The sequence below is a fragment of the Stigmatopora argus genome, chromosome 11 (genome assembly GCF_051989625.1).
Source record: "Stigmatopora argus isolate UIUO_Sarg chromosome 11, RoL_Sarg_1.0, whole genome shotgun sequence".
NCBI classification, from domain to species: Eukaryota; Metazoa; Chordata; class Actinopteri; order Syngnathiformes; family Syngnathidae; genus Stigmatopora; species Stigmatopora argus.
The window spans coordinates 14,721,099-14,739,063 of NC_135397.1; the positions used below are offsets into that span (position 1 = coordinate 14,721,099).

The 17,965-nt window shown below is 42.1% G+C and overlaps 1 protein-coding gene across 2 annotated transcripts in view; it reads right to left on the bottom strand.

The window, feature by feature from the left end:
* kcnq5a (potassium voltage-gated channel, KQT-like subfamily, member 5a) overlaps positions 1–17,965 on the bottom strand; it is a 75,741-nt gene that overhangs the window by 13,898 nt on the left and 43,878 nt on the right. For both annotated transcript variants that reach the window (XM_077613304.1, XM_077613303.1), the window contains exons 2-8: positions 16,427–16,517; positions 14,624–14,750; positions 14,309–14,484; positions 14,027–14,152; positions 9,751–9,861; positions 9,577–9,672; positions 774–868 (exon numbers count right to left, since the gene is read on the bottom strand). In XM_077613304.1, the coding sequence (XP_077469430.1) occupies positions 774–868; positions 9,577–9,672; positions 9,751–9,861; positions 14,027–14,152; positions 14,309–14,484; positions 14,624–14,750; positions 16,427–16,517 (822 nt within the window). The remainder of the gene's footprint in view (positions 1–773; positions 869–9,576; positions 9,673–9,750; positions 9,862–14,026; positions 14,153–14,308; positions 14,485–14,623; positions 14,751–16,426; positions 16,518–17,965) is intronic.

A 17,965-nucleotide genomic window follows, 5' to 3' on the forward strand; every position in this document is an offset into this window, starting at 1 on the left:
GGTTTTTCGATTATCGCAGCCATGTCTGGTCCACATTAACCGCAATATTCGAGGGATTACTGTATTACAAACTTAGGCAAAAGAAACAATGAAATTGGTTATTTAAACATACAATTGTGGTAAATGTGATTCATTCTAGACACAACACTTAAACCATACTTATCTATCAAATCATTTGTCATTTTTGGGATAAGACATTGACATTTTTCTGAAAAAGCTATCTAATGGCTATTTAAACTCGAATGGAGCAAATGAATGACAGCTAGGATTTTAAGGAGTGGAGGTATTTTTTTTTTGGTGTCATGGAGACGAAATATATTTTTAATTTAAGACAGGGTCACCAACCTTTTTGAGACAGATCTTATTTGATACGATTGATACAAAGTTCGATTCACACTGTGGACTTAATTCAAAGGAATGGGTGTTACGATCCGTGCTGTCAGTGCTTGCTCAGAATGTCAGACAGTCTTTTGATAGGTAGCTTTTAAATATGTGACGTTATTCACCCAAGCAACACATTGCTTGTGTTCACGGGCGGCTATTGGGTAATTCTATTGCCTAGTCTAGCCTCATGTGTTGAAGATTTATGTATGATCTACTAAATACAGCCATTTAAAAATGCATGCATGGCATTTGTGCTTTATGATCTGAGAGTAAAAGTGAACAGATTGACGTGCACCACAAAGAGGTTGGAGGAGAAAGAGAAAGATGTGGAAGCCATGTTTAAAGTCCACAAGCGAGAAGAGGGTTAAGGGTTGGGGGGGTCCACCTACTTGGCAGGGCTGCAGGAATGCAATGCCTTCAAATGAGGCTTCCAGGTTGCAACAGAAACCGAGTTCTCATCGGCAGCGTAACTACGCCAGACACACTACGTGCAGAGGAGGGGATGAGTTATGATTGACAGGTCAAATTTAAACAAAGGGGGATATCACGGAAGAGTAGTGAGAAGGAACAAAGAGAAGCTTATTAGGATTTTTAAAGGGGGGGCACTGTTGATGCAGTGTGTGTGTTTGTGTGGTTGCCGGAAGGAGGCAGTAGTGGTGGCGGTGGAGGGTGAAGGGATACATGCCTGAGGGGAGGGAGGGCGCTTTGGTAATGGTGCCAGGTGGCGTGGAGGTAGGGACGGGCACCGTCAGTGGAGTACAGACGCCAAGCCGCCTGGTGGTAAGGGGGGGACATGTATACACATTTACACATACACACACATAGAGGGAGGGATGGGAAAAAGGTGGTGAAGCAAAATGAAATGGCTGCGTTTGGAATCATTCACTTAATCCACTATACTACTATAGTCTTGATATTGTTATAGTTGACCATTGATTTCACTAAACACGCCGAAAATCTCTATTTCGTGGTACCTCAATTGACATCGGAGCATTCTTTTTAGATGTTTTTTTTCCAAATGTTGTGCAACTGATTGAACTCACAAGTCAAGGTGCTGCTGTATATTCGTATACCTCACAAATTCTAGCTTGAACAAAATTGATTTTCACTGCAGAATAAATTGAGGACGCCAGTTAGGTCTGGACCAATTCACACACAACTCAATTGAACAGCATTACCAAGTGATAAATACACTTTACAGTTTAATGGAGCCTCCCGATGGTGCAGTGGTTCTTTTGCCTGACTTTGGTGTGGGCGGCGTGGGATTGATTCCCACTTGGTGACGGTCATTGTGAGTGCCCAAGGACTGACTGGCGACCAGTCTAAGGTACAGTCCGGCTTTCCCCCATGGTCAACTGGGATACTCTACCCTGCGATGCGACCCTGACGACGATAAGCAGTGGTGAACATGACTGACTGAACGAATGAATGAGTTGAAATAATAAGGAATGATTCCAAAACAGCCAATGTGAACTAGATGTGATCATGTGACATTAAAAAAAGCTTCTGAATGCATCACCAACAGGTAGGCTACTAGCCATTTTGGAAGTCATGGAACGGGTGTTCTATTAATTTTCTCATTGTTTGTTTATTTGGAAAGATAGATTACAAATTTTCTTGATTACTTTAAAATAACATTTTTGATTGGTTCATAGAAGTCTGACTTTACAGTTAGTAACTAGTAAGTTAGGAACTAAATCAACAATCTGATAACAAATGACTTCATCAACAAGACAGCAAGCAACATACAAACTAAAAATGAACCAACCAATAGAAACATGCTATCTGACATATTGGCTGCAACACTAAATTTGTGGTAACAAATTGACAAACAAAGCAACACACCAACTGACATGTCAACAAAATAACCAACTGAGGAATTACCCTACCATCAAAGGACAAAATTAACTTTTGACTGCACCCATTTCAATACATATAAATCTATTGCCAGTAATTTTCTTATCCAGTCACACGTACACTACCAGTACGTTTCACTGTTTTTCAAAACTTAATGCTGGTGAGCAGAGGCGGTCCTGGCTAATTTTGTGCCCTTTGCTGAGAACCCATTTGACCTCCAAATCTAAATACTAAATAAAACATTAAAAATAATCACCATAATCTGAATTGAGTGCACCCACCGACTGATGTAGATGTTTTAGATGACTTTTGGCCTTTTCACACTTGTTTTCTGAATGATTGAATTGAACCTAAAACTTGACTTTTCTGGCCTTCTCTGATGCAAAATAATCAAATACATCATAAGATGTGTTACAGTAGGAACAAAAATACGCCATATTAGCCTGGATGCAATGACACTTTATTGACGCAAGAAGTCGATTACTCTGAATGTGGTTGAAATCAAGTTGCTAATTAAAGGGAAAATCCAGTGGAACATTAATACATAATTTCATAAGATCAAAGAAAACATGAGGAATGTTTATTTGAAGTGACACCAGCTGTTTTGTTACAGAAGATTCTGCATGCTGCATTCATCTTAAGGCAACAATTTTCCAATGATCAAGACAACCTCATGTCATCATTGATTGAAGTAGGTACTGCTATTTGAGGGACCACAGTACTGGTGTCTGTACTAACACCATTAGCGCACATTGGCTAGCATCAGTACGTACGTGTCAGTCTGTGTGGGGTATCTATTTTTTTTCTGTTAGTGGCACGCTTTAAACAAGGACATCATTCTGGTAGCCAGACAGATCTCCACTTAGGTTGAAACTCTCACTCTGCTGCCTTTTGGTGGCCTTGTGGCCCTTATGGTGATCATTGAAGGCTTCGTCACTCTGCTGACACTTGATGGCATTGTTCCCTGACTTCACCGTGCAAACCGCCCGCCCCCCGCCAAACGCAGATCGCAGTACACCTTTGCAATGGGGCTTATCCCATATACAGTGGTACCTCGACATACGAGTGCCCCGATATACGAGCAATTTGCGATACGAGTAAAATTTAGGGCAAATTTTGATATACGAGGGTACAGCGGACGTGAGAGGCTGCTCATAAGAACTGGCCACTGTCTTTCTGGTCGCAACTCCCTCATGTAATGTCTCCACGAGCACTGGGCGGAGCGTTGCATTATTCCAGTGCTTTTTTTCCCGTTAGACAGCGCGAATGGCGGACCGATTCCTAAAGAGGAGTATATACTACTTCTCGTTGGTAAGTGGTCGCGTGTTATCCTATTGTGAGTACATTTGTGTGCATCATTTTCGGAATATTTTGAAGGGAATACAAAAGCAAACAACCCTCGATAGGTTGCATCTGAAAGTCAGGGATGAGGCGGGGCAACTAGAGCCAACCCGGGAGAAGAAAGGTATAAAAATTTAAAACAAAATAAGAATTAAGTTTAGTCTAAGGTTAGATTACATTTATTTTTGAGTGTGTCTGCATCGTAATCCAAGTTCATTTAAATTAGTTTATGTTATGTTACGAGTGCGTTGGCGTGCAAAACGTCTCCCCCCTCTTCCCCCTCTCTCTTTGTCCATCTCTCTCTCCCCTCCGCGAAATCCGTCTAATTTTAGTACTATTAAACACATATTAGTACCATCAAACCACTAGTTATTTGTTACTTTGTTAATAGATGGTGAATTAGAACAAAAGTTTTTCCAATCCAATATCCTGTTTTTTCAGAGGGTTGGAACAAATTAATTTGTTATTAGTTCATTTCTATGGGAAACGTTCATTTGAGTTACGAGTAAATCGACATACGAGGTCAGTCCCAGAACAAATTAAGCTCGTATCTCGAGGTACCACTGTAATGACACCCCACCTCATAACCACTCGCCCCTGAGCTAGTGTGGTGTGTTAAAATTGGAGGGACGCTACGAAGCAGGAGGACTAAACGTCTACCCCCCACTCCCAAGGTATGTGTTGTATGCCATCGGTGTCTATTTACAATGTGTATTGTACGGAGCTAATGAGATGAGTTAAGAGGAGCATTCGACGGGGCCCCACCCAGCCAGCCAAATGAAAGGAGGCGCGTGCCCGCTCAGTGCAGTGGCACGGAAATCCTGCAGACAAGTGGCAGCTCATGCAGCAGTTGCTGTTAGTAAATGCATATGGGCAGCTACAATTCACTGGAAATTTAGTGGGCTCATGGGAGTATTGGAGCCGAATCTATGCACCTATCGCTGGCTGGCACTGGAGGGGTGACGTCCAGCATCTGCTCAAAGCTGGCTGTGTTCTCTGCCGTGTCCAAAGCTCACATAAAACACATAGCAAGAAGATATATATTGCTGATGGTGTTCTTAATTTTTTTTCACTACTAGCCCCCAGAAGTAAGAAATTCAGTAGCTCCTCGGTAGAACTGCAACCGATCACAATGCATCCAATGTCAGCACCTAGGGGCAATTTAGAGTGTCCAATCAGCCTACCATGCATGTTTTTGGAATGTAGGAGGAAACTGGAGTACCCGGAGAAAACCCACGAAGGCCCAGGGAGAACATGCAAACTCCACACAGGTGAACTGACCTGGATTTGAACCCAGGACCCCAGAGCTGGGAGGCTGACTCGTTAACCACTCGCGCCACCGGGCCGCACCATCAGCCATAGGCCATAATTAAATAAATGAATAATAAATAAAATCAATTTAACTGCAAGGCAAGAAAATCAAGTAACCAACTGATTAACTGATGAATAGACTGATCCGACCAACAAATTGAACCTTACCAAACTAATTAAATAAAGGACAAACTAACCAATTCATATTGTGAACCGAGGGTGGTCATGGGGGGTGGTGGAGCCTATCCCAGCTAACTATGGGAAACAGCCAGAGGACATCCTAAATCAGTGGCCAGCCAGTAGCGGGGCACAGGGCGATGGACAACCATTCCTGCTCACACTCATTCCTAGGGGCAATTTAGAATGTTCCACCAGCCTAACCTGCATGTTTTTGGGATTTCGGAGGAAACTGAAGTACCCAGAGAAAACCCACACAAGCCCAGGGAGAACATGCAAACTGGGATAGGCTCTGGGAACCACTGCGACCTTTACAAGGATGCGCGTTACGGAAGATAAATAACCCACACTAATTAACCAACAAGCCAATAAACCTAATAAAAAAACACCAACTAAAACACTAGTCTACTAATACAACTGGCAACTAACTGTCAAGCCAACAAACTAACAAACCAATCTCAGTACTAAGTGACTGACCTATTTAAACAAAAAAGTCGCTATTTTGTCCTCACGTCGCAATTAAAGGGGCTATATGTAAGATTTGTACTTATTTAAATGGCCATAAAATAATTCAACAGACATCATTACAGTAAAATGTTTTGAGAAAATACTAATAATCTAATACTTTTTCCATTAGTTAAAATGAGATTTTCCAATTTTAAGTCAATTGTGAGCCCATCAAATGTTGGTTTTGTTTTAATTCTGTGTTTACAACGGATGTCCCGCCCTCCACCAAACAGCCAATTAAAAGATGAATTATTTGTCTTTGTACCGGTTTCTAGAGGTCTGTAGGCTTAGTCATCTAAGGCTGCGAAAATAAGACTAGTGTGTCGTGCACTTGTAGTACAAATACATATACTAAAAGAATGTGTATTTTATTGTCCTCAACCATGGTTACTAGTACTAAAAACACGTGTAATTATGTGTACTTGGACTACAAGTACTTACATGAACTTGCATGACGAGTATGTATGTTTAATTGCATGGATTTGGACTACAAGTATGTATTTTCTCGCATTTTAGCCGCCTCCATAAGCCGTACACTTAAAATTGCTATAAAATTATTGAATTTTACAATTTTTCTCTTTTAAGACCCCCAGATTCACAATTTTCACTTCCATATTAATGGTTTTAATAGGGAGTAAATCTGTGTTACTTTGAAGAGAAAATCTTAAGAAAAATCATCGCACGTGGTATTTCTGAGATACTGTATGAATTGAAAGGATCGTCTGCTGGATTGAAAATGCCGAAAGGGCTTTGCCTGCACGTAGACAAATTCAAAAAAGAAGTCACGTGAGCAATACAACCAGGAAATGTGTCCGTAGCGGTCTAGTTTTCACCAAGTCTCTGGGTGCAATAATAGCATGAGATACACATTACGCAGGTATCAAGGCTGATATTTTAATGATTGACTGCAAGACCTTCGATCAGCTTTAACAACTAATGGGATGTGCTGACATGGTAAGCACTATGAACACATGTACAGTTGTGGTCAAAAGTTTACATACACTTGTGAAGAACATAATGTCATGGCTCTCTTGAGTTTCCAGTTATTTCTACAACTATGATTTTTCTCTGATAGAGTGACTGGAACAGATACTTCTTTGTCACAAAAACATTCATGAAGTTTGGTTCTTTTATGACTTTATTATGGTTTAACAGAAAAAGTGATCAAATCTGCTGGGTCAAAAATATACATACAGCAACACGAATTAGCAATTTTGGTGACTTAGAAAGTTGTGCATGGCACTGTTTTGTCACTGCCACGATCAGGAAGAAAACGCAAGCCATCACCTGCTGCTGAAAGAAAATTGGTCAGGAGGGTGAAAATTCAACCGAAAATCACCAAAAAGCAGATCTGCCAAGAATTAGAAGCTGCTGGAACACAGGTGTCAGTGTCCACAGTCAAGCGTGTTTTGCATCTCCATGGACTGATAGGCTGCCATGCAAGAAGGAAGCCCTTGCTCCAAAAGCGGCACCTTAAGGCTCGACTGAAGTTGAAGCTGATCACATGGACAAAGATAAGACCTTCTGGAGGAAAGTACTGTGGTCAGACGAAACAAAAATTGAGCTGTTTGGCCACAATGCCCAGCAATACGTTTGGAGGAGAAAAGGTAAGGCCTTTAACCCCAAGTACACCATGCCTACCGTCAAGCACGGTGGTGGTAGTATTATGCTGTGGGGCTGTTTGCTGCCAATGGAACTGGTGCTTTACAGAGAGTAAATGGGATAATGAAGAAGGAGGATTACCGTCAAATTCTTCAAGATAACCTAAAGTCATCAGCCCGAAGATTGGGTCTTGGGCGCAGTTGGGTGTTCCAACAGGACAATGACTCCAAACACACATCAAAAGTGGTAATGGAATGGCTAAATCAGGCTAGAATTAAGGTTTTCGAATGGCCTTCCCAAAGTCCTGACTTAAACCCCATTGAGAACTTGTGGACAATGCTGAAGAAACAAGTCCATGTCAGAAAGCCATCAAATTTAACTGAACTGCACCAATTCTGTCAAGAGTAGTGGTCAAAGATTCAACTAGAAGCTTGCCAGAAGCTTGTGGATGGCTACCAAAAGCGCCTAGTTGAAGCGAAAATGGCCAAGGGACATGCTACCAAATATTAGCGCTGCTGTATATATATTTTTGACCCAGCAGATTTGATCACTTTTTTCTGTTCACCCATAATAAAGTCATAAAAGGACCAAACTTCATGAATGTTTTTTGTGACAAAGAAGTATCTGTTCCAATCACTCTATCAGAGAAAAATCAGAGTTGTAGAAATAACTGGAAACTCAAAAGTGCCATGACATTATGTTCTTCACAAGTGTATGTAAACTTTTGACCACAACTGTATCAAGGCTACTCACGTCTGGCCAGTCAGAGCACGTATAACTACGGTAAGAGGGCGGAGCGCTGAGCGAGAAATGGCAGGCACGTGAGTTTTTATCATGTTTCATTAGATTATATTAGATTAGAACTTTATTTCATCTCGTATTCGGGAAATTCCCTCGGTTGCAGTAGCAAGACAGTAGCAAACAGACACAGAAGACATTGTAGACCTACGTAAAAAACTGGAGCCACACATAGGAAGTCCACAACGTGGGGACGTTCTCCAGACTAAGACTTGGGTTAAATATGCAGAAACACTCTTATGCAAGATACGTTTTTTTTCTTATTCTTGAATTTCATAAATAGACGTCAAAATACATTTTGTTCAGCGTTTTATCTGTTTATTTTTTCTCTATTTTTAAATAAATGACCGTATCGACCGCATCTTGCGTTATGGCGTTTCAGTTTTGTGCATGTCAAGTCGAAATTGTGTGCATATAACCTTTACCCTTGATTAGGCCGAAGCCGAAAACGCTATAACGCAAGACAATGCGGACTATACGGTCATTTATTTCAAAATAGAGAGAAGATACATAGATAAATCACTAAACCAAAAATAAACCGTATCTTGCATAATTTCTGTCATTAAAAAAGCATCAGGTTCTCTTCAAGATAAACATTTCTTTATTCAAATTGAATAATTTGATATTTTACAATTACAAAGACAGGCAAATTAACATCCGTATGATATTGACCCAAAAAATGTGCAAACCAGGAGATGATCCTTTTGATTCATGCAGTATCTCAGCAATACCACCAGCGATGATTTTTCTTAACATTTTCCCTTCAAAGTAACACATTTGTACTCTCTATTAAAACCATGAATATGGAGGTGAAAATTGTGAATCAGGGGGGATCTTATATGAGAGAAATTCAACAATTTTAAAGCAATTTTAAGGGTATGGCTTACACGTGGAGGCGGCTTATATCCGAGGAAATGGGGTAAATACATGTATACTTGTGTATGTACTTTCATAAGTATATTTACTTGTGTGTACTTGCTCTATAAGTATGCGTATTGTGTACGAGTACATGGACGTGCGTGTATTTATATTACAAATAATGGTACTAGATGCATGTGTGCTTGTGCGACCAGTATGTTTTCTTTAAATTCAACTCAAATGGACAGAACATCTGCCTTTTAAAATCAACAGCTTTTATAAGACCTGCGACAAAGGCGGTAATTTTCCTTACTCCCTGCCAGCCGAAATGCATCAAAGTGATGATAAAGTGTGTGTAATAGAGACGTGATTGATAGAAGAGAGGCGTCATCATATTCGAATCGGCTTAATTAATTCTGCTCCCATGGGTGCTTTTACCTGTTGGAGGAAATGTTGTCAAGTTATGAGAGAAGCAGAAGAAACATATGGTGTGATGTTACGCATTGTTGCAGCCCTTAGGTGCTTCTGTCCAGAGCACGATTTCCATGGTAACAGCTCACGCCATTAATAATCAGCCACGAAGGCTCACACAGACACGCAAAGAACTACACGGCTTGAATGAGCCGAGGTGAAAACATGCAACAGCGTGACATCACAAACACAGCAGGGAATATTCGAAAAGGTTGGTTCTCAGATGCTGCAAGAGAAGGTTGTGTGTGCGTGTATGTGCGCGCGTGGTACCTGGATGAGGCTGGCCGCAGGATTCCTTCTCTTTTCAAAGTGCTTCTGCCGATGTTGCTCCTGTACCTTCAGGGCGAAACCAGAGCCCAGGATACCCTGGAAAAAAACACACACAAACAAGGAACTGAACTAACAACGTACTCCAAATGCCAATTGGATGTGTGCTTATCTCACAGCAGGCAAGGCAAAGAAAGAAATTCCCAGGAGAGCAAAGCCGGCAGACAACAGCCTTCCTGTCCACGTCTGTGGTGTCTTGTCACCGTAGCCAATGGTGGTCAGTGTGATCTGAAAGTTCAAAGGTTGGTGTATCTTCAGGCTTTGTCATCACTTTGCAGTTTTTTTCTGGGGGTTGGGGGGAACCCAAATGTCCTTTCCCATCTTTCTTGAAAAAAAACTGTAGGGTCTATACACCCCTTTGTTTGTAGACATGGTGTCAAGTTGGGTGGGTGCAGCGTCGGGCGTGGAACGTAGAAGGACCCAAATGCAGGGAAGCAATCAAGGATGTGGAGTGGAGTGCTCTAATAAAAACTTTAATAACTAAGGCAGGATCTTCAGAAAATAACAAGGAATTAAATAACAAAACCAAACCTGACATGGAAAGACATGGGGAAATTAGGAACTTCGAGTAATCGTAGACAAATCAGGGTAAAGCAGACAATCTGACAAAGACTCACAAACACACAGGGTTTAAATAGACAAACAGGGATTGATTACAAAATACACATCGGATCACACGAGGGAAGGGAAAAAATGAGGGACGCAATAGGAGAAACGCATACAATAATCACATGGACAGCACACAAGGGGAATGCACACACATCCATACCAAAACTCAAACTACACATTACACATGCACTTTTAAACACATTCAGAATGTTTGATATTTTATTGTTTCGTAGCAAAGTAGCTAATCTTTTCTTTACAAGTCCTGATGTCTACACTTTAGTTTTTCATTTTTTAAAAAGGAAATCCTGCAACGCATGCAATAGACTTCACTTTCTACGGCTATTATGTAAGCCACAGGTGTCAAACTGATTCCAGAAAGGGCCAATACGGTGCAGGTTTTCCTCCCTACTGAAATAGCACAGATAGTTAGGCCAATGAGGAGGTCTACTGGAGGAAGCAGCAACTGACTGCAAACAACTGATTACAGATGTAAGAGAACTGACTGGTGAAAAGGTGTCATCCTGATGTGCTGAAAGAAAACCTGCACCCACTCAGCACTTTCTGGAATGAGCCTGACACCTTTGATGGGAGCTATACTGACTAGCTAGCTCCTTCTTTCAGCAGCACCCATGCCAATTAGCCAACTTCAAAACACTTTACACTCATGGTGTCGTAGCAACCCATCGGTCTATGTGCCCGCGAATGCACCACGAGGAGCATAACGTGGCCAATGGCACCAACGTGAGTGATGATAGAGAGAGCAAGAATGAGTAAGCGAGCAAGAAAGAGAGATTTAGAGAGAAAGAGAGATTTGAGTTAGACCAACCCCTTCAGCTATTGCTTCAATGGACTGAGGTGTTTTTTTAATTGTTTAGTCCAGTCTTGTGACCTTGAAATAGTTGTATTATATTTCTGGTCTTTTTTCATAAATACATGCATGTGGTATACTTTTATCATTGTCAAAGGGTTTATAGTGGCTAGTATTAAATATTGTGAAATGACTTATGCTAATTCAATGAAAAATGCTGCTTACGACAAATCCAAATTATGAAACAAGTTCTGCAACCAATTAATTTCACAAGTAGAGGTACCACTCTATGTGAAAAATGAAAATTCTGTGTTCAGATTATAAAACAAAATTCTGTCCCTTTAGGAGAAGTCTTTAATTTGCTCGGGCATTTTAACAGCATTTCTTTTAATGGCGTAAACACAACGACTGGTGCTGCAACAGTAGGATCATTAACACTCACTGCTCCCCGGATTTAGAGCTCTTGGCAGTACGGTGCAGGCCCTTCTATCTACCTAGAGAGCTAACGGTTGTCATTGTAATGGCTGTTTACATCCCACCGGATGCTAACGTGAGCACGGCACTTAGCCTTCTGCTAGCGACTGTAAACAAACAGCAGCTTGTCCACCCCGATGGAGTCTTTATTGTGGCTGGTGACTTCAACAAAGCATGTTTAAAGACTGTTCTGCCTAAGTTTATCCAGTACGTGAAGTGTCACACCAGAGGAGATAAAACTCTAGACCATGTTTATTCTAATATCAAACATGCTTAGAGAGCCACACCCCTCCCTCACCTTGCTGGATCCGACCATCTCTGCCTGTCCCTCACCCCCTCAATCACCCCACTCCGGAGGCTAACAAGGCCACAAATAAAGATAATAAAAACATGGCCCGAGGACGCCCTTTCTCAGCTGCAGGACTGTTTTTCCCGCACCAATTGGGAACTTTTTGAACACCAAAACCTCTAGGACTACACGGACACTGTACTTTCCTACATCAAAAACTGCATGGACAATGTCACTGTTAATAAACGGATACGGGTTTTTCCTAACCAAAAACCCTGGATGACCAGTGAGACACAGGCACTCATCAAATGCCATAACACCGCCTTCAGGTCAGGGGACAAGGTACAATACAGCGCTGCCAGAGCAGAGCTGAAGAGAGGCATTAAAAAGGCCAAGGCAGCATATACAAGGAAAATTGAGGAGAACTTCACAGAAAGAAGATGTGGCAGGGAATACGACATATTCCCAATTACAATGACACAGAGGAACTGAACAGTTTCTTTGCCCGCTTTGAGACTGAAAAATCAGACCCAGTCTCAACACATCCACCACCACCCTGCAGCAGTACCCTGGAGCTTCAGGAACATGAAGTGAGACAGGTAAGGCGGACTGTGAACACCAGGAAGGCTGCTGGCCCTGACGGAGTACCTGGGAAGGTGCTCAAAGCCTGTGCTGACCAGCTGACTGGTGTTTTCACAAAGATCTTCAATTGTTCCCTGCAACAATCCATCATCCCATCCTGCCTGAAATCTGCCACCATTATCTCTGTCCCTAAAAAGCCAACCATTGACAGCCTGAATGATTATAGGCCTGTTGCACTTACGCCTGTGATCATGAAGTGCTTTGAAAAGTTGGTCGCCCGCCATATCAGCGATACAATCCCTCCCTCAGTTGACCCTCACCAGTTTGCCTATAGAGCAGATAGGTCCACTGAGGACACTATCGCCGTAGCTCTACACACAGCACTGAACCACCTGGAGCACCATAGGAACTATGTGAGGATGCATTTAATTGACTATAGCTCAGCCTTCAACACTATAATACCGGACATTCTGTCTGACAAACTCTACCACCTTGGACTATCCTCTTCCATCTGTTACTGGATTAAGAACTTCTTAACCAACCGTCCACAAACTGTTAGACCCGGTCCCCACCTCTCTTCCTCCATTACACTGAGCACTGGCTCCCCTCAAGGCTGTGTACTGAGTCCTCTTCTGTGCTCCCTGTACACATACGACTGTACACTGACCCACCAGTCTAACTCCATCTTCAAATTTGCGCATGACACCACTGTGGTCGGACTCATCTCAGGGGGGGATGAGTCTGCTTACAGAGATGAGGTCAACAAACTGTCTTCGTGGTGTTTGGTGAACAATCTCACACTAAACACCATGAAAACTAAACAAATAATCCTGGACTTTCGCAAACGCAGCACAGATCTGGCCCGACTCCTCATAAATGGAGTATGCATAGATAGGGTTCAGTCCTTCAAATTCCTGGGGGTCCACATCACGGACAAGCTTTCCTGGTCTACCAACACCACAGCAGTGGTGAAGAAGGCCCAGAAACGACTCAATTTCCTGAGGGTACTCAGGAGGAACAACTTGGACACTAAGCTTCTGGTAACCTTCTATAGAGCCACTGTGGAGAGCATCCAGAAGATCATCGGCTGCTCTCTGCCCTCACTGGATGACATGGAACATTGTCAGGGACCAATACCACCCTGGTCACAACCTGTTCGAGCTGCTGCCCTCTGGCAGACGCTACAGGTTTCACAAAGCACGGACAAATAGACTTAAGTACAGTTTGTTTCCCACAGCCATCAGGACTCTGAACTTGCATTAGCACGACACACAATCCCTTCTGTGCAATAACTTCGGGGTGTGCAATAACAATGTGCAATATCTTAGATTGTGCAATATTTTAGAATTTACCTAGCCAGGATGTCACTTTTTATACTTTTATATTACTATTTATGTTTTTTTTACTGGGAAAACGCACTTTGTGGAGTAGCACCACCAATTTCGTCATACACAGCTGTGTATGATGACAATAAAGCTTTTGATTTGATTTTTGATGTGCTTCTTGCTTTAAGGAGATACCTGCTCCGTGTGAATAAGGCCTCAGGAATAAATCATCAACACAAAAGGTCATAATGTGCGATTGAATAAAAGTGTGGTTAAATTGTTAAGGGCAAGGCGCCCCTTTCTCACCGTGCCCCACCACAGAGCATCTGCATAGGTGGCAAAGTCCTTGTTGTCTTCCTTCTCCACCAGGTAAACCAGGAAGGAGGAGAAGATAAGAACCAGGAAGCCGATATACCAAGCTGTCACCAGTTCCTAACAGCCCACAGCAAAAACACACATCCAATAATCAACGATGTGAACGATCCTATTTCAGTGCATCGAACATTTACGACCTGCCCCTTCCATTCAAAATGGATTGGATGTCTGCCGCTGTCAATGGTAGCTAGTGGGTCAAGATTAGGCTCGTACCTTACTGTGTGCATAGACAACCGATCCTAGCAGCTTCCAAGTGCCGCCACGGCGGTCCATGCGCACCATGCGCACAATCTGCAAGAAGCGCAGGCTGCGCAGGGCCGAGGCGGCGAAGATGTTTCCCTGGCTGCCGGCGGAAACCACAGCGACCGAGGCGATCAGCACAATGATGTCTGTAGGGGGATAAAGGTCGGTGACTTCACAATGCATGAGTCAAACCCTCACAATATGTCACCTTTGGAGGTGTTGGAACAACACGACATGTTGTGTCATTGCCTTTTTTACGACATGGACGGCTCCATGGTGTCTTACCGATGACACAAAATGGCTTCCGGGCAAAGCGGAGGCGACCTTGCCAACCTCGGTAGCGACAGCAGCAGCCGGCGCTCCATATTCGGACAATGTACTCCAGACCAAACACGACGATCATTACAAACTCCTAGGAACACACACACATACACAAAGCAGATGTGCGTTGGCTGGTTCATCAACAACATAAAGCAGTTTTTGCTATCTTTTCTAATGCCAAAATACGCAAATGGGGTAATTTTAGGACTTGAAACATTTAAAACGGTTGAAAATAGAATTTCATTCCAATTCCTGGGAAAACCTTACAACCAACCTTGTAAAAAAATTCTCGGATAATTCATGCAATGCAGTGCAATTTAAAATGGAAAGAATTCAATGCCTTTTTAAAACACTTTATCAAGATGAGTAAATTTACAGTATTTTCTTGCACCCTTAAAATTGCCTTAATATCATTGAATTTTACAATCTCTCATGTATAAGCCACCCCGATTCACAATTTTGGTACTCGGACGTTTCGTTGAAAGACGTTTGGTCCCCGGACGTTTGGTCGACCGGACGTTTGGTCGACCGGACGTTTGGTAGACCGGACGTTTGGTAGCACGGACATTTGGTCGCCGGGTTGTTACTGTTGAAACCAGCTCTCAAAATTATAATCATGAGAGAGAGAGAGAGAGTTTAATATCTAAATATCTAATATCAAAATATCAACAGTAAACTTTCTGTCATAATTTGACAGCGAGCGAACCCGGCGACCAAACATCCGTTCTACCAAACGTCTGTTCTACCAAACGTCCATTCTACCAAACGTCCGGTCGACCAAACGTCCGGTCGACCAAACGTCCAGGGACCAAACGTCCGGGGACCAAACGTCTTTCGACGAAACGTCCGGTCACGACAATTTTCACCTTCATATTCATCGTTTTAATAGGGAGTACAAATGTGTTACTTTAAAGGGAAAATCTTTTTTAAAAATCATCGCACGTGGTATTTCTGAGTTACTGTATGAATAAAAAGCACATTATTAGGGTCAATATTATAGGGAAGTTATTAATTCATCCAGTAATGGTTGTTTTCTTACTGCAAAACTGAAAATAACTAACAAATAACATGCGTGACTGCTATTTGTCAGACAATGGCTATGCCCGTATATCATATCAATATTTTCTTTAAAGATGAATTTCTCCATTATCTGAGGTCTAAAATATGTGCAATTTGTATCCATCAATACTTTGAGCAATCGTATTTCTTATGAAGGCCATTCAAACTAGCTGATGTCTTGAGCTTTAATGTTTTATCTTTTCTTTTTTTTTCCGGGTAGACCAATGCCATTCTCCCCCTGAGAAAAGCCATTTTGCGGTTTGGAATTTTCTTGGACACAGTCACCTAAGACTGGAACTCTGACTCAATGCAAAATTATGGAAAAACTTCAACTGGGAAACAGATTTGTATGGGATATATGATAAAGTTATGATGTTGAACACCTAGTGTTCAATTTCTTTTGCTTTTAAAGACACCCCAGATGTTGTATTTTAATGCACAGTAGGCCTACGCATACATTTCTTTGTGTCTGTTTAGTTTTACAGTTTACTTCAACTGGGGTGTAATAAATTGCGTGAAAATCATCAACTTTTGCCTTTTTTTTTTTCAAAATCTGCCAAGCTTAAGTCACGTTGCATGTAAAACATATTTGGCGATGAAATATCTCATGGTCATTGAGATTAACCTTAATATGTCGTTAATCTACAATCTTAAAGTTGTTCAGTCCTACTTCAACCTATTCAGTCCCAGATAATGTGGGTTTCATACCAGAATTAGGAGACAGTGTGAGGAGAACTCTTGATGAGCAGGAATGGTGGAAAACACAGATAGGACCAAGCATCCAAACACGAGGATGAACCTGTGGAGAAATACAGTATATTTCGTTTTACGCAGCTGTGCATGATAACAATAAAGGCTTTTGATATATACAATTGTATGGCTTTGAGTCATCCTAATTAATCAGGTAGTTTTTTTCCCCCATTTTTACTTCTCTAAGAAGCAAAGTAATGAAAGAAATTCGAACTGCAAAATCAAATTTCTTGATAAACATAGTTAATACCGCGAAAGGGAACTCAAAACAGATCTGGAAAAATATCATAAAACTGACAGGAAACACTTCAAAGCACAAACAAATAAAGAAACTTTAAATGATTACGTTATAGACTCCATTGAAGAACTGACACCTAGCACCCCTCAAATAGAATATTACCCACCACAACCACTAAACACCAACGAACCCATTCTTTATTCTTAACATAGTTTTGCAGTCACAAGTTAAAAAAGCAGTGGTTAAGGTTAGTGGTTAGAATTAGGGTTAGGGGATAGTGGTTAAGGTTAGTGGTTAGGATTAGGGTTAGGGGATAGTGGTTAAGGTTAGGGTGATTATAATTTTGAGAGAGAGAGATTACCTGTTTGATCGCTTTCAACAAATTATTTATGCAAGAAAACAATCGTTCACGAGGAAGCAACCGTTAAAAAAAAACGCTCTTTGTCTAGTGACGAAGTGTCCGGTGCCGAATTGTCCGGCGCCGAAATGTCCGGTCGAAGAACTGTTGGCGACGAAGTGTCCGGCGAGGAAGTGTCCGTCGACGAAATGTCCGGGTACCCTGTAGCCTATCCCAGCTGACTCCAGGCCAGAGGCGGGGGACACCCTGAATCGATGGCCAGCCGATCGCAGGGCACGAGGAGACGGACAACCATGCACACTAACACCCGCACATAGGGGCAATTTAGAGTGTCAGCCTACCATGCATATTTTTGGAATGTGGGAGGAAACCAGAGTACCCGGGGTAAACCCACGCAGGCCCGGGGAGAACATGCAATCTCCACACAGGTGGACATGACCTGGATTTGGACCCAGGACCCCAGAGCTGAGAGGCTAACCGAAGTACCAAAGATGAATGAATAAATTCCACTCGCATAAAACAAAAAGGCAGAGACCAGTGACATAAAGAGCTGCCTGGTGGCGCACAGGTTCACTAGCTTGACTTCCCGATTCCCACTGGTGGTGGTATGATTGTAAGTGCGGATGGTCGTTTGTCTCTATGTGTGCTCTATGGCTAACAGGTCACGAGTTTAGAGTGGAGACAGCCTTTTGCTCAAAGTCAGCTGGTATAGGCTCCAGCAACCCCTTCAACCCTTGTGACAAATGAACCATGAACAATAGTATAGAGTCGACCTGGGCGATATAACAATAATTACTATCATCAAATTATTTTTGTCAAATCAAAAGCCTTTATTGTCATCATACACAGCTGCGTATAACGAAACAATAATAATAAACACTTCGATAGAACCATAGCTGCA